At 41.6% G+C, this 24,373-nt stretch overlaps 2 protein-coding genes across 5 annotated transcripts; one reads left to right on the top strand and one right to left on the bottom strand.

Annotated features, from left to right (window-relative positions):
* The first annotated feature begins 1,144 nt into the window (after positions 1–1,144).
* Positions 1,145–20,656, top strand: LOC123052255 (stomatal closure-related actin-binding protein 1-like). 4 transcript variants are annotated; one of them, XM_044475377.1, is made up of 9 exons: positions 1,145–1,613; positions 1,826–1,919; positions 2,191–2,253; positions 2,829–3,135; positions 3,225–3,353; positions 3,556–3,648; positions 4,197–4,337; positions 5,198–5,382; positions 5,922–6,003. In XM_044475377.1, exons 4-8 carry the CDS (start codon positions 3,088–3,090, stop codon positions 5,210–5,212), a joined length of 426 nt encoding a protein of 141 aa, XP_044331312.1. In that variant the 5' UTR covers positions 1,145–1,613; positions 1,826–1,919; positions 2,191–2,253; positions 2,829–3,087; the 3' UTR covers positions 5,213–5,382; positions 5,922–6,003. The 4 variants fall into 4 exon arrangements, 3 of the variants coding, with proteins under 3 accessions (XP_044331312.1, XP_044331314.1, XP_044331313.1); XM_044475379.1 differs by lacking the exons at positions 4,197–4,337; positions 5,198–5,382; positions 5,922–6,003 and having other exon boundaries at positions 1,856–1,919; positions 3,241–3,353; positions 3,556–3,584; XR_006424540.1 differs by lacking the exons at positions 1,145–1,613; positions 1,826–1,919; positions 2,191–2,253; ... (2 more) ...; positions 3,556–3,648; positions 5,198–5,382 and adding exons at positions 7,383–7,485; positions 20,226–20,656 and having other exon boundaries at positions 4,079–4,337; positions 5,922–6,232.
* Positions 12,288–20,283, bottom strand: LOC123052254 (uncharacterized). Its single transcript, XM_044475376.1, has 3 exons — positions 19,042–20,283; positions 18,605–18,930; positions 12,288–18,526 (listed from the first exon to the last, which is right to left on the bottom strand). Exon 3 carries the CDS (start codon positions 16,331–16,333, stop codon positions 13,076–13,078), a length of 3,258 nt encoding a protein of 1,085 aa, XP_044331311.1. The 5' UTR covers positions 16,334–18,526; positions 18,605–18,930; positions 19,042–20,283; the 3' UTR covers positions 12,288–13,075.
* Positions 20,657–24,373: the final 3,717 nt, after the last annotated feature.

Raw genomic sequence — 24,373 nt, forward strand, 5'->3', positions numbered from 1 at the left:
GTTTGTGCAATTGGTCTTACACCGTCATGTAAGAACATATCATCTTTCATAAGGCATTCCAAATCGTCGGTTGATAACAAGGCATCTCCAATGTCCACGAACTGGGTATTCTTGGGGGCAGACTTGATTGATTCGATGACTGTAATATCCCTAGGGGTACAAACATAGTCTGTCGAATTCATAAATAAATGAGCCAATTTAGCAATCAAACTGAGCAAAAATAGTTGAATACAAGAGGCAATATCACAAAAATAAGATTGATAGTAATATTAAAAAATACCTTGTGAGATAACATGTAAATTAGCATCCTTTTTTGGTTTGTTATGAGATATAACCTCTTCGACATTTTTATGTTGTGAATTTTTGTCTCCTTGCAGCAACATCGCATATGAACCCTCAATGGATTCTTTCTGTGCATCTCCAAAGTCCATATCCATGTCTCCTCTATTCTGAAAAAACAAAAATATAAAAATAGACCTTTCGTGTTTTCATGTATAATATACATACAGAGGAAGGTTAGCTATATGCACCTCTTCTCGTGGTGTTTCAGTGCGGTCTGTCATCGTTACATCAGTGCATATGTCGGAACCCATCACTTTGTATCTACGATGAAATATATATGATGAAATATAAATGATGTTTTCTACTGCATAATATAATCATATATAATATCTGAAAAATAGTAATGACGCCCAGCAGCAGCAACCATGGATGAAATTTATTTATTTTAATTCCCAATTAGTTAGTAGTAGCGCGGGGCCTGACAATCTTCTTAATAATCAAGAAAACATCAAAGCTTTTGGCTCGTGTTTGAATTTATTTACTCATACTCATTTCCTCAACTAAAATTCAGATATATCAAATGTGTTTTTACCAGTATTTTTTTCAACTTTTATAGATATTATTTATACAGGAAACCTTTTAAAGCATCAAATGATTATGACTATAAAAATAATGGATTTTATTAGAACAATGTGAGGTGAATCAGACACGGCCGATAAAAAGAAGACCATTTCTTTTTTGGATCGGACAACGCCGTGATCAATCACAATCTCTCCCCCGTCACTGCCTAGTACAGTAGTCTACGTAGTAGTATTAAGAAAAAAACGTCAGATTTCTCAAAAAAAAACGGCAGTCATCCTCTCCACTGCCGCCTCACATTCTTCTCTGGATAGTTCCCCACCACTGCCTCACAATCTCCTCCGTTCCCCATTCTCTCCACCACAACCAGCGCTCCCTGGTCAGGCCGCCCCCTCCCCTTCGTCACCACCGCCGGCGCTCCCTGGTCAGGCTGCCCTCCCCTTCGTCACCAGCATCGCCGCTCCCTAGCAGGCCGCCCCTCCCCTTCGAATCAGATCACAGAAGTGGCCGAGGAGGTCCTCGAGCTCGGCATGCTCGCGCCAGTGCTAGGCGCCGTTGGATGCGGACGCGGAGGCTCGGGACTTGCACGCCCTACTCTACCCTGTTCCTTCCAATCCGGCCCCGAAGTGCTCGAGGAGGCGCTCGAGGTCGGCATGCTCACCGGCGACGCTGGGTCCCTCCATCCTCCTGGTTCCCTCGCCATCGCCAACATGAGCCTCTCCACCCTCTCCCGCGCGATCGTCCAGGTCCAGGTAATCTCTCTCTCCCTGACCCTGCCGTATGCTCCTCCCCGTCAATTCGGTTAGTCGCCAGGTGCATCGCCTCACTGAGATATCACCATGAATATTCCTTTTCAAGACTTTCCATATTTTGTTATGTTAAAGGGCTTTGTTAGAAAATCTGATTTAACTGAGTATTATTCTGCTCTAAAATGCGGCCCCTTCTGGTTGTGAGTGGATCCAAGAGTTCACATGATGCAGTATCTTTTTGAAAGATGATACATTATCTTCATAAAAGAAAGGAAGTTGGAGGAGTTATTATTGAAGAGGGATTCAGTGGTATGTGCTTCTCAAGAGCTAAACTGGAACAAGAAGTGCATGACTCTCATGCCTACACTAACTAATCAGTAGCATATGCAAATTTTTAACCATACTACATCCAGATATGACATTTGAATATAAAAACTGGCAATTCATATATTATAAAATGGAACAAAAATGGGTGTCGCGTTTATTCTTTAGAGAGTGTGTTTTCCTTTCAAGAATGTAATATGAGAAATCATCTGCTTAGTTGGTGGTTGTATTGATGATTCGGCCCTTAATGGTTCAGACTTCCCGAAGGAGAAGAAGGAGGTGCGGAAAGAGGATGGGAGCAACAAATCTGAATCAAAGAGTATGCTTTGTTGTGGATCTTCTATGGAATGTTGTTGCTAGTAACCAAGCATGCTTTCTCTTTAGTTCCTCTATGAAAGTAGCATCAAATTGGGATTTTGTTGATGATTTGCAAAGCTTAATTGAGACATAATTCTCTCAGTTCCCACTTTTGCAAATCGTGATTGTTAGTTGAAGTTAGTTGGTTCTCCCGATCCCAGTTGCTTCTAATGCAGGTCTGTAGTCCTGAGTTTAATGGGTGATTCTGTACGATCTTGCGATGATTATAACTGCAACACTTGAGGGTTGGTAGTAGCACATGCCCAAGGCTTGATGAACTCGTATGGCTTTTGTTCTCTTTCTTTTGGAGGGGAGAACTCTTCCACTTGCTTCTGCCTTTTCATCAGCTTCCATGCTGCAGTTTGACAATTTTTATTTCGGTGATATTTTTTGGGTTCCCCTTTTCCATCTTTTATGTTTGTCGATGGGTCATTAAAACAGAAAACGGTGATGTATGAACCATTTTCACCAATGATTTATTCATTGTGTCCACCAGTGATCTTTTGAGATACTGACGCTTGTTTTTTTTTGAATTAGGGGTGAGAATTACTTATCGATGACTCGGGCATCAACTCTTGATTTTCGGCGGAAGACACAGGGTCAGAACAACTGGTCTGGGCCGTTGCGCCTAGTAAATGTCATCAGAAATAAATTCCCTACCTACAAGAATGGTACGAATGGGATAGTCATCAAATTTGCTGATGAGCCAGAAACGCCATGACTTAAGGAGTCTGTTGCCAAAGAGACAGCAGATCTGCTTGATCGGCGTCAGCGTCTTTCAGTCCGCGAGCTCGCAATGAAATTTGAGAAGGGCCTCAGTACTGCCACATTATTATCTAATGAGGTATGGGTCTTCCTGATTCCTGAACACTCATTTAGCAATTGGTCCAGTTATTACAGACCTTAAGTTATTGCATTGGCTTTAACTCTTAGGTTAAATGTAAACAAGTGGCTTTATTGGAGCGAGACATCCTTCTGAAGAATCTAAAGAGTGTATTGGAGTCACTGAGAGGACAAGTAGCTGGCAAATATAAGGATGAATTTGAGGAATCAGTATCTATGGTTGGTTTTTCTTCTTTTGAACCATATTTACAACCACGTGAAGGATTATTGTTCCTCAGTGCGTTTTTAGAGTATCTTTAATGACGCTGCAAGTGTTCTAAACTAACCAATATGGTTTCTTAAAAGAAGTCTCTAGCTAAATATATATGCCTAAATCATCCCTTTGTTTGTGAGCACTTTAATAGTTTGACACTTTCTATAGGTGGATATTTTAGCAGTTCAGCTGTCCAAAAGAGAAAATGAGTTGCTTCAGCAGAAAACCGAGGTCATGAGAATAGCGACTTCACTGAAACTGGTGAGTTGATCCTCGTACTTTGGAAGTATCTTTATTCTATGGACCTTTGTAAGCACATTTTAGTACCATGATCCATTCTGTGTTCTCTGTTTACAATGTACTATCAAATGTCATGTGTATTTTCCATGCTTGCTACTGGCTTTGGAGGAAAACTAAGTTCCGTCGTTTTTAAATGTAAATTATCTGCCATGATTAAGCAAGCCAAGCTGAAGTTTTGCCTTTGTTGGGACTTCTGAAACAGACTATCAAACAGTACTACAAATTTGAAATGGTGTTCTTTCCTTGCAAATGCACAGCCTATTTTCAGGGGCCTGCCGATGGTTTGTTGAACAACAAATTTTTAGGAGTTCTGCCTGATTTTCTTACCATGGTTAAGAAAAAAACATGCTGGCAATGATTTGTGAGTAAAGCATGTTCCAATTCCTCTTGGATTGGCGCGTCGTTTTAGTATTTTTTATAAACATCATTTATCCATATCAAGTATGCTTAATCTTGGTATATTCCCATTTTTTCATTTTCACAAATCACTCTTTCTATATCGTTCACAGGCTTCTGAAGATGCTAGGAGAATTGTTGACGAAGAACGAACTAATGCACGCATGGAGATTGAAAATGCTAGAGCTGCTGTACAAAGAGTTCAAAAAGTACTTCAAGAGAAAGAGAACAGTTCACAAAGAATTGGAAAGCAGGTAAATTGTATATAATTTTATGAGCAGCATGTTATCTTGTTTTCTGTACTTTGTACCATGCTTACTGGAACTTATGCTTGAATCTGTATTCCTTATATATTCTTTTATTTATGTCATATACAATTACTCCCCTTGACTTCTGTACAGTTTTTCTGTTCAAAACCAGTGGTAGTTTATTTTAATTTAACTATGCAACCTTCTACGTACTGCATCATACAGCAACAGATCTTCCTGCCCAACTTTCCTTTTATTGCTTGCTTGTCCAGATGCTGTGCTTTGACACTGTCCTCAATTTGTTATATTCATTGTATTACTTGCTCTATCTTGATAATGTAGATTCATTCGGTTGGGATATAGTTGGTATTAGAGTATTACATATCCATTGTGAATAATTTTAGACTATTCCATCGAAGCATTTTGTCCTCAAGCAATTTCTATTACATGTAATGACTTAATATTATGACTCTGATGATATATATCTTCAAGCAGTCCTATTATATTTGTTTGTTTTCTGGCATGTTGAAACACTTAATAAGTTATTTGTTTGTTTTTCTGGCTCAAATATATATATGAGATTTCATTAAAAAGTTAGGCAGTCAACTATGGTCTTGACTTCAAAAGTTAGGTGTATGACACACGTGCGATGTCCAGAATAGACTATTAGCCTATAATATCTGAAAGAACTATTTGTATTCAGTTGCAGCCCACCTAATAGGACTGCTTGATTAGATCTACAGTCAATTGTATTGGCTATGATCTTTTTATAAGATGGCACTATCTCCACTGGTGTTTTTTTTCGGAATTTGATGGTATGCCTGACCAAACATGATCCTAATATAATAATTGTTACCCTTTTACAGAAGAGGAAGATCTAGAAATTTGCATACCTAGAGGAACTCACCTTCTTGATGCCCCTTGCTTACAGAAGGTACTCCTCGGGAATTTGTCCTCCAAGTCTGGGTATTTTGATCCTTTGATATCTGTGATGGGGGAAGGGAGAGTAAGGAGGGGGATGAGGGATGGCACATGAGGTTAACATATATAGGTAGGCCATGCAGGGGAAGGCTGGGTAGCAGATATCTTTCCTTTTTTCAGATATATTCTTATGTATGGTGTAGATATCTTTCCTTTTTCAGATATGTACTTATGTATGGTGCAGATATCTTTCCTTTTTTCATGAAACACACACCTCTTAATAAATTAGAAAATATGTCAGAAATCAGAACTTACTAAATAATTAAATTGTTGTATTAATTAAATAAACAACTTATCATTGATTGCATGCCACTAAGTTACTTGTTTGTTCTTCTAAAATTTTCCCATATAAAAACGAAATATCTTATTTGTCTATTTAAATATTTATTCTTTTTTTAATATTGTTCAATTTGAAGAGGTAAACATGAACTTTCTATATATTTTATGTGTATTTAATTAGTTCAACATGTACTATAAATCAAGTTAAATTAACAAACAAACAATCTTAAATGTTTTGTTTCTGAAAGATGGCAATTAACAGCCTTCGGATTTTGTTGTTTGCACAATCAAAACACAAATGCACCTAATGCATCATCGATCTTTTGCAAGGTCGACATCGACTGAGTACGAGCGGCCGTAGGTCACAAGGGGGCGTGGAACTGCTGCAGCCCATCTGTGACAGATCATACTCCTGCGAATTTGCCCAGCTAGGTACATCCTCTACATGGTAGCAACATGAAGAAAATTCTTCCTTTTTGCTTCCATGACCTGATATCCTCCTCGCTGATGTATCGAGGAGCCGTGACCCGGCCTCACAGGAAGGGCCAGGGCGAAGACGTATCCCCGACGGCCAAGACACGACCACGATGGTGATTTTTGATGGTGAGACAGAGCAGACTCGAGCGACTTTGCCCAGCCAGGTACATCCTCTACACAACTACATGGTAGCAAATTGAACAAAATGTGACTTGATTAGTATAGTAGCTTAGTAGTAGTAGGTTCCTGTACTCGCAAGTTTATGTCGAACAATCACTGCACCAGATATGCAAGCCTGGGATTATATATGTGTGGGGGTCTGTGATATTGTGAGTACAACAGCAACCAGCCCACCAGGTTCCCTTTGAAACCACTTAGCCCGGCCTGAGTCAAATACAAGGCCACTGTCATCTTTGAAACCACTTAACCTCAGATAAGACCCCCAAGGTTGATAGTTTTAGAATGTTGATGGACAAGTCTGAGGGGGCCAAACCTAAACAAAACATTTTTATCTAATTTTCATCACCCCTACTTGCTGAAGATCCTGCAAAAGTGTACGGGCAAAATGTGTTGAGATCAAATGGTTACTTAATTTGTTTTCTTTACAAAAGACCGTAGTTTTCAAATGCCAGCTTGCTTATGGTGTACAGTTGACACAGGTATCAGATAAAATGCACACACTCGTAATCTTGTTGCACAACACTGGGATCAGATTTTTGACAACATTATACAGTAGACTGAGTAAGATATAAGTAGGGAACATTCTGTAATGTGCTTATGGATATTGATAGCAGAACAGATAACAAAATTGACTTGAAGCACAAGCCCAAACCACTGAAGCTTCTGTTGGCTGATGCAGTCTAACTTCTCGCCCATCTCGCGGCTCATGTGGTTCACCCAGTCCCCTACTCCTGATTTCCTATAAACCAGGAATTACCAAATTAAACTTTGTTTCCGTGGCTAACGGCCCCAACCTGGTTAACTTATAGGCTGGTAAGTGTCTCAAAACTGGAGAGTCTCACCACCTCTTTAGCAACACCAGAGCTCTATCCTCCTCTTCAGTCAGTGGCACGCTGAGGAATTTAGCTAACTTGCTCACAACTTGCAACGGGTTTGAGGACGTATTTTACACCAAGGCACCCGCGGTGTATGTAACTCATTAAATTATGAAGTTATCATTGATTTGTATGCAACTCATTAAAATTCACAGCCTGCACACTAACATATCTACTGTTACCGTGGTTTTACTTTTTTACTGTAGGTACTGATCAATAAGAAAAACTATTCCTCTCTCATTTTTGTTACTCTATTCAGGAGCACATAAAAGATAATCAGCGTTTATTCGCTAGCTGGAATTAAAGGCAACGGCGAGAGAGCAAGATCAAGGACAACTTCAAAATTTAAGAATATATGCAAGGTACGTGCCGTATGACCGTCATATGTTTATTGACTATTCTCTAGCTGGAATGCGATTATTTCGGACGAAGAAAACCTCGTATAGTATAACAGTGCGTGTATGGATGGAGTTATACTATACGAGGTAGTATATGGTGCCTGTATGACCGTCATATGTTTGTTGACTATTCTCTAGCTGATTATTTCCGATGAAGAAAACCTCGTATAGGATGGAGTTATACTATACGAGGTAGTATATGATGCGAGGCACGGAATGTCTGAAAACATCACTTACCGGACTTTGAGTACGTTGTGAACCTGCCATGGTCCAACACAAAAGTACTTAGGTTCACCTGGAGCAAACCTGGTCCAAACTGTCTGGTCTACAACCATAAAATTTAGATAGAAGGAAAGATAGATATACAACCAACATAGCTAGTGGATGCCACCATCAATCACTCTTTAAACTTTAAAAATATTTCAGAAAATGTCATCTGATCATCTGATCAGCACGGGCATTCAAAAAGATTATTACCTTCAAAATGCCTCCGGTTCACCGGGAGCAACAAACCTGCTCCTGACCGCACAGGTATTATAGTACAAAATATACATACAAGCCAAATTATATAGATAGAACCAAAACAAGCAGACAACGTTGAAGCGAATACGAAGCTAGAGGGTGCCATCGAAGCATTTATTCCCTACATATATATAATCCAATACATTATTCATATTGCCAAAAGGATAAATCTGATATTTGATCCCTAACAAAGCTCTATTGGCTTATTATATCTGCGACATTTCAATATGCATCAGTCCATAGTCATTCGTCCAAAAACCTCAAGGCCGCTGTAATTTCAGCTGGGATGTTTCCAGCTGCTTCATTGCCTTGGATCGTCAGCATCTGGACCAGCAAGTTCTTTCTGAGCTGTATTGAATCCTAGAAAACATAAAAAAATGAATTGTTATATATATATATATATATATATGTAGGGAATAAATTGTTGAAGAATGAATTGCACAACAAACCTATGTGAGTGGAAGAACATAAATTTATATTCAACAATGATATGGAAGAGAGAAACTTGTTATATATGCACCTACCGAAGTCCTGGAAATGTTATGCCCGAGAGTATCATCTTGGTGAGCCATCTCCTGTAGGAGTTTGAATCCAGAGTCCAGGCTGTGACAAAAAAAACTCCATATGTTAGAACCTATACCAGTGAGGCTGTATTGTGCATGACCAATTAAAACTATTACCGCGGGGCTGTAATATAGGTATGATCTTGTGGCCAATCCACGAGTTGGGGATTCAAACCATGCCTCTCCTGTTGCAATACACTGCCAAATTCTTTCAGAACTATCAGGGCTTCCTTCTTAAGTTCCTTGTCATGAAAGTCCTCTGAGCCTAGGAATGACTCGTTAGAATGATCAATCAGGAGAGTCCTCCTATTTTCAATATTAACTGCAAGGAGGCCGTAGGAGGAATCCACCAAATACAACTGCAATAGGTACTGCAATAGGTATACAAAGTTAATGGTGAACAGATAGTATACACACCAACTTTTAAGAAGGAAAATCCTTACAATGGACGGGGTCATGAGCACGTTGTATTTCGGCAAAGGCCGTACAATGACATTGTTAATCAACAAGTTGGTGCGTTCAGCTTGGCATAAGCCAGTTTGACTCAGCACCCGTGCTAGGCCATGGAATTGCAAATCAAACATATGCGTGGAGCCAACAAAGTCTGTTCCTGCGTTCCTTTGTATCGCGTCGCTACTAAGCTTACGCACTGCAAGATCGAAGCAGCTCGGATTGACCCATGTATCACCTCGCATGGTGTCTTGGATAGTCCGTAGACTTAACTCGATCACGAATGGACGAGGGCTCCTTATCCATATTGTGCTGCAAACAAACCGGCATGATAAAATCAGGGTATCATAAAAATATTGTACTTCAATGTGTGGGCAAACAATAGTATATTTTTTCAAAACTTTAGAAAGGTCTGAAATGTATGTACCTAAAAATTGGAGTTGTAGTGTCATTTGAGGACATAAGTACTATTTCGTAAGATAACCAAATCTATTATGATATGTTCGGTTGCAACTTGTTCCTATTACAGTTATGATAAAAATCTATAGATGGTACATGTATCATGCACCAGGACCCGTTGCAATATACTACAGTTCATAGAAAATTTGTAGTTTAAAATAACGTGCTGTGGATGGTACTAACATGGCGTAATGTAAAAGGATAATATTAGCGCATGACCAGATTTTTGCAACCACTACGTTAGATCTCAAGAACCTTATGGACTTAGAAAGGATCGCATGATCCTAACCAGTGCATGCATGCAACAACTTATGAATGTGACCAACTCATCGACGTGGATTAGGTGAAAGAACAGATTTTTACTCGGGTTTAAAATAAGAAGCCGATAATGCATAATATAATGGTACTGATCTGCAGCTAACAATTGCAAATAAATTATAGATAGAGTTTAGGGCTGCCAGAACAAACTCTAACTGCTCCTCGACTGAGGAAAGCATGACGTAGTTGTATATGTACTCGACTGCGTCGTTCACTCCATCAAAAATCGGCATTGCAGCCATTGGCACGGGCAGAAAGTCGTCTTAGCACCAGGACGAGCGAGCGAGGGGGCAGTGGACAACGGTGGACTCACAGCCAGACCATATATATGAGTGTCGGAGGGGAATCGTCCGGCACCAGGTCGGTGACGCATTAGCATGTTGTATGGATTGGAAGGTGCCCCTTATCATTCCATCCGTGCATGTTTCATTACAAATCCTTGCTAATAAAAGGACAAGCATATGTTTTTCTTCCATACTCCACTGGGCAAATAAATATACGCCGGATTATATATCTATTATATATGTCTCCCTTTCCCGATCGGAAAAAGCATAATTTAACTTTCCTTATAAACAAATCCGATTAAGGGAATATTAATGGCCACACTGGGAAACCCATTGAACGTATGGTAGGCCGGACCGGGAGATTGGACACTATAACGTTTTGGAAGGAAATGACTTTAAGGATAATTATAGTTCTAATTGACATATCCTGGCCGGGAGGAATCGTGGGCATGTACTCGGAAGGTGGCCCATATCCTTCCGTAGTTACAATATTCCATAACAAAAACTATAGGAAAACATGGAATAAAATTATTTTGGTTGCATGCTCCACCCGGCAAATGTATCAACGCCGGATTATATATTTCCTAATTTATGTCTCCTTTCCAAACTTTGCCTCCAGATATATAGAAAGAAACAATTAATTTATTTCCCAAATATACGTCAAACACGGGCGTCCGAGAAATATAAAGAAACACAACGTTTTTTCTTCTTCTGTTTTTGTCCTCCTCACCACGATCAAAAAGCCCGCGCCACTTGAAGAACTATTGTTTCCGTGTGTAGAAAGAAACACAACGCACGGGCATACGGCAATCCTTGATTCCATGTACAAAATTAATTATATTATCTTTGGAATGTCATAATGCATGATAGCATGCGATAGCATCTGTCAAGGTAAACGTATTTTCCTTTTTGCGCTGCACTGTATATTAAAAAATTTGAACCTACACTGAAAGAGATTCATACGTGTAGCTCAAATGAGAGTAGACAGGTTACCATTTGAAGTCCATTATTGACAGTTTGGTCATCAAATATATATTAGTCAAATATATAGTTCAGAACTTCACAGTATATGGCTCCGAAATATGACGACACTGTTAAATAGATTTTTTTATTGAATATCACATATTATTAAACCTCCGAGACATAAGCGAACACTTCATAATGTGACAATTGGCAACAAAATGTTGCATGCAAAGCGTTCATACATTTTTATATCTAAGACAAATTGTGCACTTGTGTACACAGATACTTCTAGCCTCCATTGTTCCTAGCTTGAACAACACCATTGACGTACGCACGTGTTTCGTCAAGTGTCATGAGGCTGGCTTCATGGATATCTACGCTAAAAATCAGTGTTATATAGTAGTGACATAGTATTACATAAAAAATACATTGACAACAAATGTAAAATAGAACGCAACCCCTACCTTGTAAAAAAATTCAAACATATGGAAATTAGTAATACCAATGCAGTAAACAAAATGTTCAGCTACCATCTTCTAATTAGTACAGATATGGTTCTATCAGCTGACTGCTCCGTATAGGATGTCAGAAATCACTGCCGGAGCACATGAATAATTTTGCAGGATGAAGTCTCCTGTTACAGACACACTTTTGGGCAACTACCACATGGCAACCCTGTCACAAACGGCTAGGTCACAAAGGGGAAGCTCGATAAATCTTCGTGGCTGGGAGCTCTGCGAAAGTCCTCCAAGCTTATCTTTTAGGAGTTATCTATCTCTAATAATTTATTTCTTAGATTCATGTTGCCCGGGTTTGATTCATGTTGCACCAGAATATCCATAAGTAATACAGAAGCTTGCTCTAGATAATTAGCTAAGATCCTTACTCGCCATGCTAGTTGCTAGGGACGTACCCAAAAGAATAATCTGGTGCATGCTCTGATCAGAAGGTAAAAAGAGAAACCTAGTATTACATGGCATCTAGAGAAGGATACACATTTTGATGAACATTTAAACAGTTGATACCTGCACAGCCAATCATCTTGGCTGGGTGCAACCTATAAGTCGACCACCCTCAGCCCAACCAGCGTCCTTAAGATACTGCAGAACGATGCTTGCTCTCTGAACCAATCCTCGCCAGGTCCTAGATTAATGCAGCCTTGTACAATTTTTTAGGTTAGAACTCTTTCAGATCCGCAGTGAACTCATGAAGGTACATGAACCAATGCAAAAAATAAAAATGAAACTTGAACTGAACTGATAAATAATTAGTTCAGACGCGTGAAAGTACAAGTAATCAATCTTTTTTCCAAAGATTGCACACTTCAGCGATCAGACACGTGCATTGTCACATTCTCCAGAGTCGCACGGGCATTTGAACATATTTGCAAGTACGCAGGCTACCATTTTATTATTTATTAGATGTACATATGCAAAATATATCTTGAAAAGCTACACAAACTTCCCTTCTGCGTGTGTTGGTCTTATAATTCAGACCAATCATAATCCTATACTTCTGACCTATCAGAATAATACAGGGATAATAAGGACGCCAATAAATTTACATTCAACCATATTATCAAAATATCAAAATAATAACAATGGATATGATCACTTGCCGTAACACAAAAGTTTCATTGCATGTTCCAGGTATTTTTCAGGCCAATCATTATATCTGAATCACATATTACACATGAAATACTACGGTGGGTGACATGTACACTGCCAGAAACATTGCGATAGTAGAAAAGATATAACAGCGATGATGGTGCCAACATGACGGCTGATTATTGAAATGCACTTAGTAGCTCAACTAAATGGAGTATACCTCCAACTATCAAAATACCAAATAAAAAAGATATATGTAAAAAAACGAATTACAATAAATCTTGACCATCACAAGAGTAAATGTTGTGTCATTACATAACCTGCCGGTCTATTAAGACCGGACTTCAGCCTGTAAGGACTTCCTTGTAGACGATGTTCTTCATCGAGGTTAGTAATGACACGGTCGGTCTTTTCGCTTCTTTGGTTTGTCCTTTTGCTTGTTGGACTTCTCCTTCGGCTTCTCCTTCTGAATGAGTATCTTTATGTTTCTCTTTGCGGTGGCTCGAGACAAAGCAACATAGAGTTGACCATGAGAGAACACGGGATTGGGTAGGTAGACACCAACAATCGGGATTGTCTGCCCTTGAGCCTTGTTAATGGTCATAGCAAAGCTAAGCCTTATAGGAAATTGCTTCCTCTTAAACTTGAACGGAAACATGTCGTTTTCAGATGGGCAGAGAGGTATTCGAGGAAGGAAGACCCTCCTGCCAGCGTGTTGTCCAATCACGATTTCTGCATCAACGGTGTTCCTCTCAAAACCTCTAACAACAAGCCTAGTGCCGTTACACAATCCATTTGCTGGATCAATGTTCCTTAGAAGTATGACAGGGCAGTTCAGCTTTAGCTTGAGTGCATGCGGAGGAAGACCGTTAGGAGTCAATCCATTCAGAAACTCCTGAGCGTAGTAGCCATATGGGTCGTCCTCCGCACTGTCAAAGCTATGGTATATTACTTCATCTCCCTGAAAACGCTCTATCATGCGGATGTTTATCTTGTCGACATTGTCGTTTGTCGTGGAAAGGATTGCTCGAGATGTCATGTAATTTGAATCAGACATGTTGTCATCTAGACTCGGAAACACGTGGTGAATAAGCTTCTCCAGGTCGTCAACCTCGCCTGTAGACGGCAGACAAATGTCTTCAGGGAGTAGTATGTTGCCTTGATCGTCGACTTCCTCAGTGCCATTGCCGACCCTTAGCAAGTAATTTGCAAACCACGTGTCATTATGAGCCCTCATGTTGGTGATGAGCCGAAGCTGCCGCATACCCTTCCATAGATGAGAACTTCGTAGGGTTGCATCAATTATCTGGCCCCGCGACCCCCTTCTGACGACCGGAAGCACCTGCCTAAAGTCCCTGCCAAAAACAACAGTCTTTCCTCCAAAGGGTCGGTCGCGTATTCCCATGATGTCGCGCATGCTATTGTCCAATGCCTCGACCGCTTGTCGTTTCGTCATGCTGGCCTCGTCCCATATTATCAATGAGGCCATCCTAAGCAGCTTGGCGGTCCCACTCTGCTTCGTGAAGCTGCACGATGCTCCATCATCGCAACTCAATGGGATCTTGAACCTCGAGTGGGCAGTCCTGCCGCCAGGCATGATAGAAGCGGCGACGCCCGACGTCGCGGTAGCGATACCAATATTGCCATCGCTCCTCACCTTGGCAAGCATCGCCTTGTATAGAAAGGTCTTCCCTGTACCTCCAGGGCCATCAACAAAGAATACACCCCCATCACCGCGTTCAACAGCCGCTAGTATCTCGTCGTATGCGGCCCTCTGCTCCAAGTTCAGGGAAGATGCCAATTTAGTATCATCCACGTCAAAATCAACAGTTGATTCCTCGATGACCTCTCTTGCCTCACCCTCGGTTGGGTCAAACGCATCATCTATGCTTGGAAGAGCGAAATCAACAATGTCTTTACCCATGGACTGCAACATACCCCTAATGTCAAGCAACACCATCTGCTCCACCTCGATAGGGGACGTGCGTGATCGACGATAGTCATTTGACATAGGATCGAGGTGCCTATCCCATAAACCACGCACGTCGCCTGGCTCGTAGTGCACCAAGATGGTTGCGAAGAGCCTCCTAAGAGAACATGGCATCGCCCACTGCTCAGCCTCAGTAAGACAGTTGTCGAGCGTGTTGTCTGCCTCGATGAGTCCCAACCTTTCAGCAGCTTCTCTAAAGCTCCCACATTGAACACCGTCCACGGTGAGCAAGTCGTCGAAGGATGTTTTGCCCGTAACATGGTTTAGCAACACACGCAGGTAGTATCGGTCACCCTCAGCAGGATTGGCAGACACGATGCGACCTATTTGAAAACGCTCGACCCGCGGCTTCCAAAACTTCTTTTTCTTCTGCCATGTGAAGCTTCCGGGAAAATCCTTGTACAATATATGCCTAGCCCGAGGGTGTTCCTGGTTAGCCTTGAAATACTCCGTTAACATGGATTTTGAATTATTTTCGGAGGCGACAACATTCTTCAAGTCAGCCTGCGCATTGAATGCGACCCTGTGCATATTCGGGAGATGAAGAGGCAACTGCAAGACAGGTGGGTAATTGGCGCAAAGTGGAAAGCCAAATATCCTCCACATAGCCTCCGGAGGGGTGATCCACCTTGCATCAACGTATCTCTTGATCTCATCAATGTTACCATCGGCGTCGGGATGGTCGATGCTGAAAGAAGCCTTATCATGGCCCTTGTAAATGTACTTGTAAAGATATTTGACGGCCTTTATGCTGGAGCAGACCTCAACGTTGATGTGGCAATTGAACATCCGCAGCAGGTATGGGTTATAAGGCACAACCCATCTATTGTCCAACATCTTCCCTCGGACCTTAGCACGCCTTCCATCGTCTCTACGCCGATAAATTGGGTACGAGTCCTTCCCCTGTGATGTGTTTTCATTGAACGGCCGTGGGTATCTGCACTTGCATCTGTTTTCTTGCATGCAAACATTCTTCGGGTTGAGAGCACCGCATGGTCCGTGCATCATATGTTTTACCACCATAGCATACAATTCCGGATACTTATGCTTGTCTGGGAGCTCTGCGGAAATGAGTCGGTCATACTGCTCCGGGACGATAAGCTTATATTTAGAGTCCATGATCAACAAAAAATGTGCGTGGGGGAGGCCCCTTTTTTGGAACTCGACTACGTATACATATGCGACAACAACACCCAGGATATGCTTCTTGAACAACATGTCCTTCATAGCCTCTAGCTTGCCGTAGAACACGCGAGCCACAATATCAGGTCGGTCTTGCGCCGTCTGACCAGGCAGCAACTCATTCGTTATCTCTTCCCATTTAGGATTGCAAGTCATGGTCAATAAGATGTCAGGCTTCCCGTATGTATGGACAATTGCCATGGCATCCATATGCCTCTTCTTCATGTCGCGGTCGCCACCAGGGTATGTTCCAGGGAGCACTATTCTTACCCCAACAGCGCTTGCTCGCGTCTCCCCCGATGTGATTGCATCAACAACTCCTTTATACAAGTCGGCACGAATCTGCGTCTGGTTTTTCCTGTACCACCTCAACCGACAACTTTCAATCTTGACGTACATGTCGACCGCCCATTGCTGCAAGAGGCGTGCTCCACAGAGTATGGGATTGAAGATTCCAGGTCGTGTCTGCAGCATGTAACAGTAGTAGTCTCTGACAGAGACGCACAACCTGTTGTTGCCCTCTGCACATGATTGAGTACCATCAAAATGAGGATATATTCGAGAAATAAGATATTATTTGTAGCAAAATGGGACGCAGACGGCATACCTGCATCCTCATCATCATCATGGACCAGTTGAGAATGCAGTACAACCTCCTCCGTTACATTACGTTTAAGTAGCTTTGGATGCCAACCTAGCTCCCCCCTTGGATAGAATAGGGGATAAGACAACGGGTCATATGCTCCGGAGGTCACACGTATACTATGCCTTTCGTTGTTGTTACCACAAAGTTATCCTCCGGTCAAACCTTTTTGCTAGGTCGTTGCCCTCAACCCAAATTGCAGCGACCTCAGATGACAACGGTCTATTATATCTTCTTTGGTCAAGCCTCTTATCGGTGTTTAGGTCTATCCTATAATCATCGAGGTTGTCCTTGTGTGCACCCAAACTCCTAAATTGCTGGGAGTACAGGTTTTCTTTGAGTATGTCTACTAACTTCTTCACGACATCCTGGTCTAATTGCTTGGTGGCCACCTTACGATGAGTTATGGTTGGGTCGTCATCATAGAAGTACAACTGCAGATGTTCTGGAAGGGAGCTAGGCCCGAACGAATGCACATTGTGGTAGATGGAGACGTGCGCACGGAATGTGTACACCCCAGACTTCATGTTTGTGTAGTTCTCATCAAGGCTGACGCCAAGGGTTGTGAAGGCGAAATGCCCGTTGAAGAACCGTATGTTCTCCCGAAAATGTCTAGAATCTGCATCCATGCTTGACCATAGCCTCATCAGCTCTGGGATTGGCTCCGGTTGTTTAAGTTCGATCTGGCCATTGCGACAGCAGAACCTGTCGGTCAGAGACAAACTTTTTGGCCTTGCAGTGTTTGCAGTTTGCGTCGAGCTTCAGGATGTGAGTGGTGTCGGGGATGTTTGTGTAAACAAATTCTAATGGATCAACCTCGCTAGGTATAGCAGACGACATGCTCCCTTCCTCGTCATCATCCATGTTGTCATGATCGGACCCTACGAGCATTTGTTGAAACATAACGTTCAAAAAAATACAAAAAAAATTTAACTACAATATAGATGCACGCCGTCCTACTTCATATCTGACCATACCTTCGTTGTGAAACATGTAGTACTCCTCATCCATCAATTCGGCTGCTGTCGGCTCATCGCCCACGATGCCGCTTTGTAAAAATTCAATGTCCTCTGGACATTCGTCGTTGCGAATGTCACAGTAGATAACATCATGTTAGAAGATGGTTGCTCATAATGAGCAGAAGAAAGTGACATTAGCAATTTCATACCTTCGATACCAACAATGTAATTCGTCTTGTTCGTCGGAGGGTCGCCATCAGATGAATCATCTTCGGCGACCCGAGAGACGGATGATGCGCGGCAGATTAAAGTGGGACATTCAGAGGTTGAGTTTGCTAGGTCTGGACGTGGGAGCGTGATGGATTCGTTGCATGGGGTGTTTTTTCTTCTGGCATAATTGGCCTTCCTCTGAGCACTTGACTCCCCCTTCTCAATCACTGACATGCTTTTGCGACGTTGCATTCGCTTCTCTCGTACTTTTTCATTCACTATTTCTCTGACATCAACAGATACCTTGTCCTTATTCCGCTGATAATCTGCACGCCTCTGTGCATTTATTTGCTTCCTTTGCGCGTTTGTTAAATTTCTTTTCCGCTCATTATCACGTTGCCTCCTAGCTAGATCATTGTCATGAGTGACAACAGACGCGTCTAATGTTGAATGGGGAAATGTTGCTGCGTCACCCTCGAATTCTATATAGCTGGAGCTATTAGGGTTGGCTGGTTTCGTAATGATTTTAAAACATAGTTAGAACCAATATTATTTAAGACGTCTATAGGAAAAAAACCATGATGGTGCATTAATATGCAGCATTAAACTGTATGCATCGAGCATGATGGTGGCTATAAGAATATTTAGCTATGAGCAGCAAAACAAGATATGTAAGTCATGGTGAAAATATAGATCATGTTTTACCTGATAACGAAAGTGGACGTATGTTTTCATCATGGATAAGCTTATCCTTTTTCCTCCTATAAGCAGCTCTCCGCAGGGCGTTTCTACGATCTCTCTTGAGTTCTTCGTCGGTTTTTTGCTTTGTTTCTTGGGTGTTATTCAAGACCACATCTGATGTCGATCAGGACATTAGACAATAAAACATAACAATGACATCAATTGATGATGGAGTACGCACAAATCGATTACCTTGTACCTCCATGTCATTAATGAGACCAGATGTGACAGTAGTTGTAGCATCAAATGTCGTTGCATCAACCAAGAATGATGTATAGTTGGAGCTAGTTGGGTTGGCTGGTTAAACAAATTGATGAAAACATGTGGAAAACTTAATCATTAAGACATGAAGTCGGGTACTGAATATAATGGTCAAAACCTTTAGAGGTTACCAGATAAAATAAGGGCCTGTGCATGTTCATCTTGGAGATTCCGATCTTTTCTCTGCCGATATGCAGCTCTCCTCAAAGCTTTTTGACGGTCTCGTTTGCGTTCTTCTTCTGTTACTTGCGTATTTTCTGTGCTATCATTCAAGTTATCTACTGATGTCTTCCTTGGGTTTCTCTCAAAAGCGAAAGGTAAAAACAACATGACAGCAAACGAGTATGGAAAAAGCACAATCATTTTACCTTTTATATTTTTATCTGCAATTACATCAGACGCTCCCGTAGCTTTAGGAGGATATGTTGATTCATTATGCGAGATTGATGTATCAACCGAGCTAGCTGGGTCATCTGATATAACATGCTTGGTTAGTATTTATTAAAAATGGCTGAACCATGAATGCTTATCATCTCGCGTGGGTTTGATTAGCTGCCCCAACATATGATCTGCCCCAACATTAGTTCCTATAGTTATCCACCACGGGCGTTCAGAAAGCAAAGAGAAGTTAAACATAATCACAAATAGTATGATTGTCAAATACGCACATATAATTAACGACATTGTAAATCTACCAAATAAGTACCAGGGATCACATATGAAGGTTGTTGAACATTTGTGATATCACGTAGAGTACGACGGTGAACAATCGGCCCATCGTCTAGATGGTTTATAAAACCATCTGACTTCTTAGTGCGATAAGATTCCCGCCTCCACGCGTTGATAAGATCCCTATGGTCTACCATTTTTACAATAGGTATGAGAGTTAGAGAACAAAAAAAGTATTGATGTTGATACAACATCTATGAAACCAACACGGGGAACATCTATGAAGTCAGGTTACTATAACGATTAATTTCCATACTATAGGTATTCAGAAAAAAGCAAGAGTAGTCAGCAAAATCACGCTTAAATACTTACCAGTCTTTGAAAGGGATGGCTGATTATACTCTTGTAACCTGACCATATCCTCCTCTTTTTTCTTCCGATAAGATTCACGCCTCTGTGCGTTGAACTGCTCCCTTGTTTCGCCAACGTTTTTTTTCTTCATTAAATACAGCTACTGTTGCATGCTGCTCGGAAGTTTTGTCATCTGCATTACGTTAAGCGTAAAAAACACAAAGCCCATTAAGCTCATCTGGGAGATGTCGATTTGGAAGCTGTATAAGCATGCCTGTGAATACCTTGAGTATCATCTCGTAGCTTAGTCGTACCATCCTTATTATTCTCAGAATACGACGGAATCCCGTCGTTTGAAGGTTCCCGCCCTACATCTTAGCAATCAACAAAATATACGGTATGCACGAAACATTAGCAGCAATCTTGACACAGTCTTATACCTGCATGTAAGGGTATGAAGTTTGCATTGTAGTCTCCAACATTTATCCCGCCCGTAAGGACTGCAACACATAATGCATTCTGCCACTTTCAGAAATGGACGTGAAGCAACATTTATAACCAATCTCCGGACAGTATTATACCTGATTCCGTCGAGTAGACGTTATCAACAATTTCAGCTACGGGTATGATGCTCGCATTGTGTTCTGCATCACTTCTCCCGCTTGTAAGACCTGGAAGACATTATGCATACTGTCATATATTCAGGTCTCGCAACTAAACGAAAACATGGTAGGTTGCATCATACCTGTAGTTACGTCATCTTCAGGTTGATGTTCGCCAACCGTGCTTTTTGAATTCCCCATATGCAACTATTGAATGGCAAAAATCATGAAGACAGAAATGGTAGTTATTTGATGACATTCTGGAAGGGTTATTGTTCTACATATATACTGCAACCTGTTGCTAGCATATACTGCAATTGTATTTTATTCTACATAAATACTGCAATGGCACTTTCATCTACATCTTATACATCTCTGTACTTTCTTAGAATGCAAGTGTTTTTGTTCTATCTTCAGTTCAGCACAAGTGGAAACATACTCTAGGGTCCTGTATGGTTTGTGTTTTCTTTTTTGCCATATTTATACAAGTGCAGGATGCAGGATACCCCTTGGTAATTTTTTTTTGCCAATTGCCATCTGTAAACATGTGTACTTGAGTCTAGTTTTAACATGGAAAAAAACCTAAACTGTGTAGAACAGAAATCAATCTCGCAGGCGGATCCATCCCTGTGAAAGCACTTGCCATGGCTGTATGACATGCGATGGATGTATGGGCTGTGAGATGTATGAGATGCGATTGTATGGCATTTGAGATGTATGAGATGCGATTGATGTATGAGATGGTTTGTATACCTATTTTTCGGATCCAGGACGTGTTCTGGCCGGATCCTGGACGTGTCCGCTTATCCTCGTCCAGGATCGGCGCCGGATCCTGGATCAAGGGCGAGGAGTTCAGCGCGGCGGCGAAGTGATGGAGGGCGGCGGCGACCTGATCCAGGACCCGCGCCGGATCGTCGAGGTGTTCAGCGCGGCGGCGAAGTGATGGAGGGCCGCGGCGACCTTGTCCAGGATCGACACAGATGGAGGACGGCGAGTGAAGCGGGGCGGCGACCTCGACCAGGATGGAGGGCGGCGAGGATGGAGGGCAGCGACTGAAGCGCGGCGGCGCAGGGATGTAGGGCGGCCACGAAGGGAGGCCTCGCTCGAGAACAGGACTCGTCGCTGGTTAACCGTCGTAGGTTTTTTTTGTCGCAGGTTAACCTTCGTACATCTTTTGAGGGTCGCATGTGGATAGGTGCGGGTTCGGGCCTCAGGAGGAGGTTTTTTCGGTTTGTGATGTCTTAGTCAGAGGTGGGAGGAGGTACCAAAATAAACTGTGGGAGGTGGGACTAAAAAAACCTGGAAGCGAGACTACCAACTGCTCCCTTAGGAGTAGAGATACCATGATCATAATAGTGGGAAGAGGAGAGGCAGCCCCTAGGGCGCCCCAAGTGGCCGGCGGCTGCCCTAGGGCACCTGCCTAACAGCGCCCCCATTTCCTTATTTAAACATGAGGGGGGAAGGAAAGGGAGTGGCTGCCTTAGGGCGCCTTCCCTTTCCTTCCCTCCCTCCTTTGGTGTGTGGGCATGGGGTAGACGGGCGCACCAGACCCTTGTGGGCTGCTGTGCGCCTTTCCTTTTGGCCCATAAGGCCCAATAACCTACTAGGGCTGCCCAGAACCCCTTCCGGTGACCCGATAAGTACCCGGTACCACTTGAAATATTTCCGGTGTCCAAATACCATCGTCTTATATATCAATCTTTACCTCTCGACCATTTCGAGACTCCTCGGCATGTCCGTGATCTCATCCGGGACTCCGAACAACATTCGGTCAACAAATCACATAACTCATATAATACTATATCGTCATCGAACGTTAAGCGTGCGGACCCTACGGGTTCAAGAACTATATAGACATGACCAAGACACCTTTCCGGTCAATAACCCATAGCGGAACCTGGATGCCCATATTGGCTCCTACATATTCTACGAAGATCTTTATCGGTCGAACCGTTATGACAACATATGCAATTCCCTTTGTCCATCGGTATGTTACTCGCCTGAGATTTGATCGTCGGTAACTCTATACCTAGTTCAATCTCGTTACCGGCAAGTCTCTTTACTCGTTCCGTAATACGTCATCTTGCAACTAACACCTTAGTCACTTTGCTTGCAAGGCTTATTATGATGTGTATTACCTAGAGGGCCCAGAGATACCTCTCCGATACTCGGAGTGACAAATCCTACTTGATCTATGCCAACTCAACAAACACCTTCGGAGATACCTGTAGAGCATCTTTATGATCACCCAGTTACGTTGTGACGTTTGTGTCTATGGTTAGGAAACCTTAACCATCTTTGATCAACGAGCTAGTCTAGTAGAGACTAACAAGGAACACTGTATTTGTTTATGTATTCACACATGTATTTAAGTTTCCGATCAATACAATTCTAGCATGAATAATAAACCTTTATCATGAATAAGGAAATATAAAATAACAACTATATTATTGCCTCTAGAGCATATTTCCTTCATTTTAAATGAATCAGTGGCCGAATTAAGCGGGAGGAGGAGAGGACGAGGCAGCGGCCAGGCAGGTGTACATGCCTGTTTTTGTATGTTCTATTTTTATGTTTAGAAACACTTCTGTATGTGCTTCTATGTGACGAGTATGATGACATCAAAATCTTCTATTCCTTCGTTGTGCGGGGCAGAGCTAGCACTTGAGCACACCCGCTTCCCCGTGCTTGTGCTTTGGGCCGGCCCAAATGCGGTGCCGGGCATCCCCTGTTTTTTCAAAAAAAAAAATGTTTATGTTAGTTTTTTGCTTTATTTTTTAGGTTCGAAAATTGTTCATGAATCTGAAATTTGAATATTTTTGGCATTTCAAAAACTTTGGCGGAATAAAAACCTTTTAAAAATTTGAACATTTTTAAATTCATGAATATTTTGAAAGGTTTTTCATGAATTCATAAACCTAAAATATAAAAAACCTTTTACCAATTTGAAATTTTTAAAATTCATGAATATTTTCTGAACATTTTTAAATTTCATGAAAACCGGTAAGAAGCACAGTGAAAATAGTTGAATGGGCCGGCCTAATACAGTGTGTGTGTGTTGTTGGAGGGGTGTGTGTTTGGTCGATAACCATCTGGAAGTCCTAATTGGCGCCTTCAGCGCGGGTTAGGAGACCACACGCCCACGGGAACGCAGTGGGCCCAATTAAGAATCAATTCCCTTGCTCGCTCCGGCATCTTTTCCATCTCTCGGTCGATGAACTCACATTTTGTATTTTTCGGCAGTGATGTGTTGCTGGTTCGGGAAAAAGACCGGTCCGATTTTTGTCATTTTGAATATATTCGTGAAATTAAAAAACGTTCACGCATTATATTAAAATGTTCGTGTGTTTAAATTTTTTCATGAAATTGAAAATAATAGACAAATAGTAAAATCATAAGTTATGAAAAAGTTAATTTAATTTTAAAAAAGTTTACCGGTCCAGGAAAAGGCATCAAATTTCGCAAAGGATTTTCGTACAAATCATCGATTAAAAAACATTGAGTTATGAAAAAAGTTCATCGATTTTGGAAAAAAATCATAAATGTTTTAAAAAATTCAACAATTTTGACACAAAGTTCATGAACGTGGAAAAAAAGTTCATCAATTTAGAAAAAAAGTACATCGTATATGAAAAATATTCATCAAATTTGCATCAAGTTCATCAAATGAAAAATCATATAATTTTAAAAAGTTCTTCAATTTAGTAAAAAAAAGGTTCACTAACTAAAAAATCACGCATTAAAGAAAACAAAAAGAAGAAACAGAAAAAGATAAGAAAAAAGAACAAACTGAACTGAATAACAAAAAAAGGAAAAAAAGAACTATATTTGCGCTAGTGGGGCGGTGGCCTGGTGGTCAGTGCGGAGCCGGCGCAAGGGAGGGATCACGGGTTCGAACCCCTGTGCCCACACGAGGGGTTCTTGTAGAAACCGGAAAAGAGTTTAAAATAGGTCGGCCTAGCTTGGAGTGCTTCTGGCGCCCGTTTGCTAAATGCATAGTAACAGGCGTTTCGCATGCCAAATAGGATGTGCCATAACCACCGACGGCCAATCTATGTTTGCCGCCTGCAAGATGTAG

The sequence above is a fragment of the Triticum aestivum genome, chromosome 2D (assembly GCF_018294505.1).
Source record: "Triticum aestivum cultivar Chinese Spring chromosome 2D, IWGSC CS RefSeq v2.1, whole genome shotgun sequence".
Classification (NCBI taxonomy): domain Eukaryota; kingdom Viridiplantae; phylum Streptophyta; class Magnoliopsida; order Poales; family Poaceae; genus Triticum; species Triticum aestivum.

Bases quoted from the DNA above. Each gene is read 5' to 3' on its own strand.
- LOC123052255 (XM_044475377.1), top strand. From the start codon at position 3,088: ATGAAATTTGAGAAGGGCCTCAGTACTGCCACATTATTATCTAATGAG. The intron at 3,136-3,224 runs GTATGGGTCTTC...TTTAACTCTTAG, and splicing joins CCACATTATTATCTAATGAG to GTTAAATGTAAACAAGTGGC. The intron at 3,649-4,196 runs GTGAGTTGATCC...TATCGTTCACAG, and splicing joins TAGCGACTTCACTGAAACTG to GCTTCTGAAGATGCTAGGAG.
- LOC123052254 (XM_044475376.1), bottom strand. From the start codon at position 16,333: ATGCTGCAGACACGACCTGGAATCTTCAATCCCATACTCTGTGGAGCA.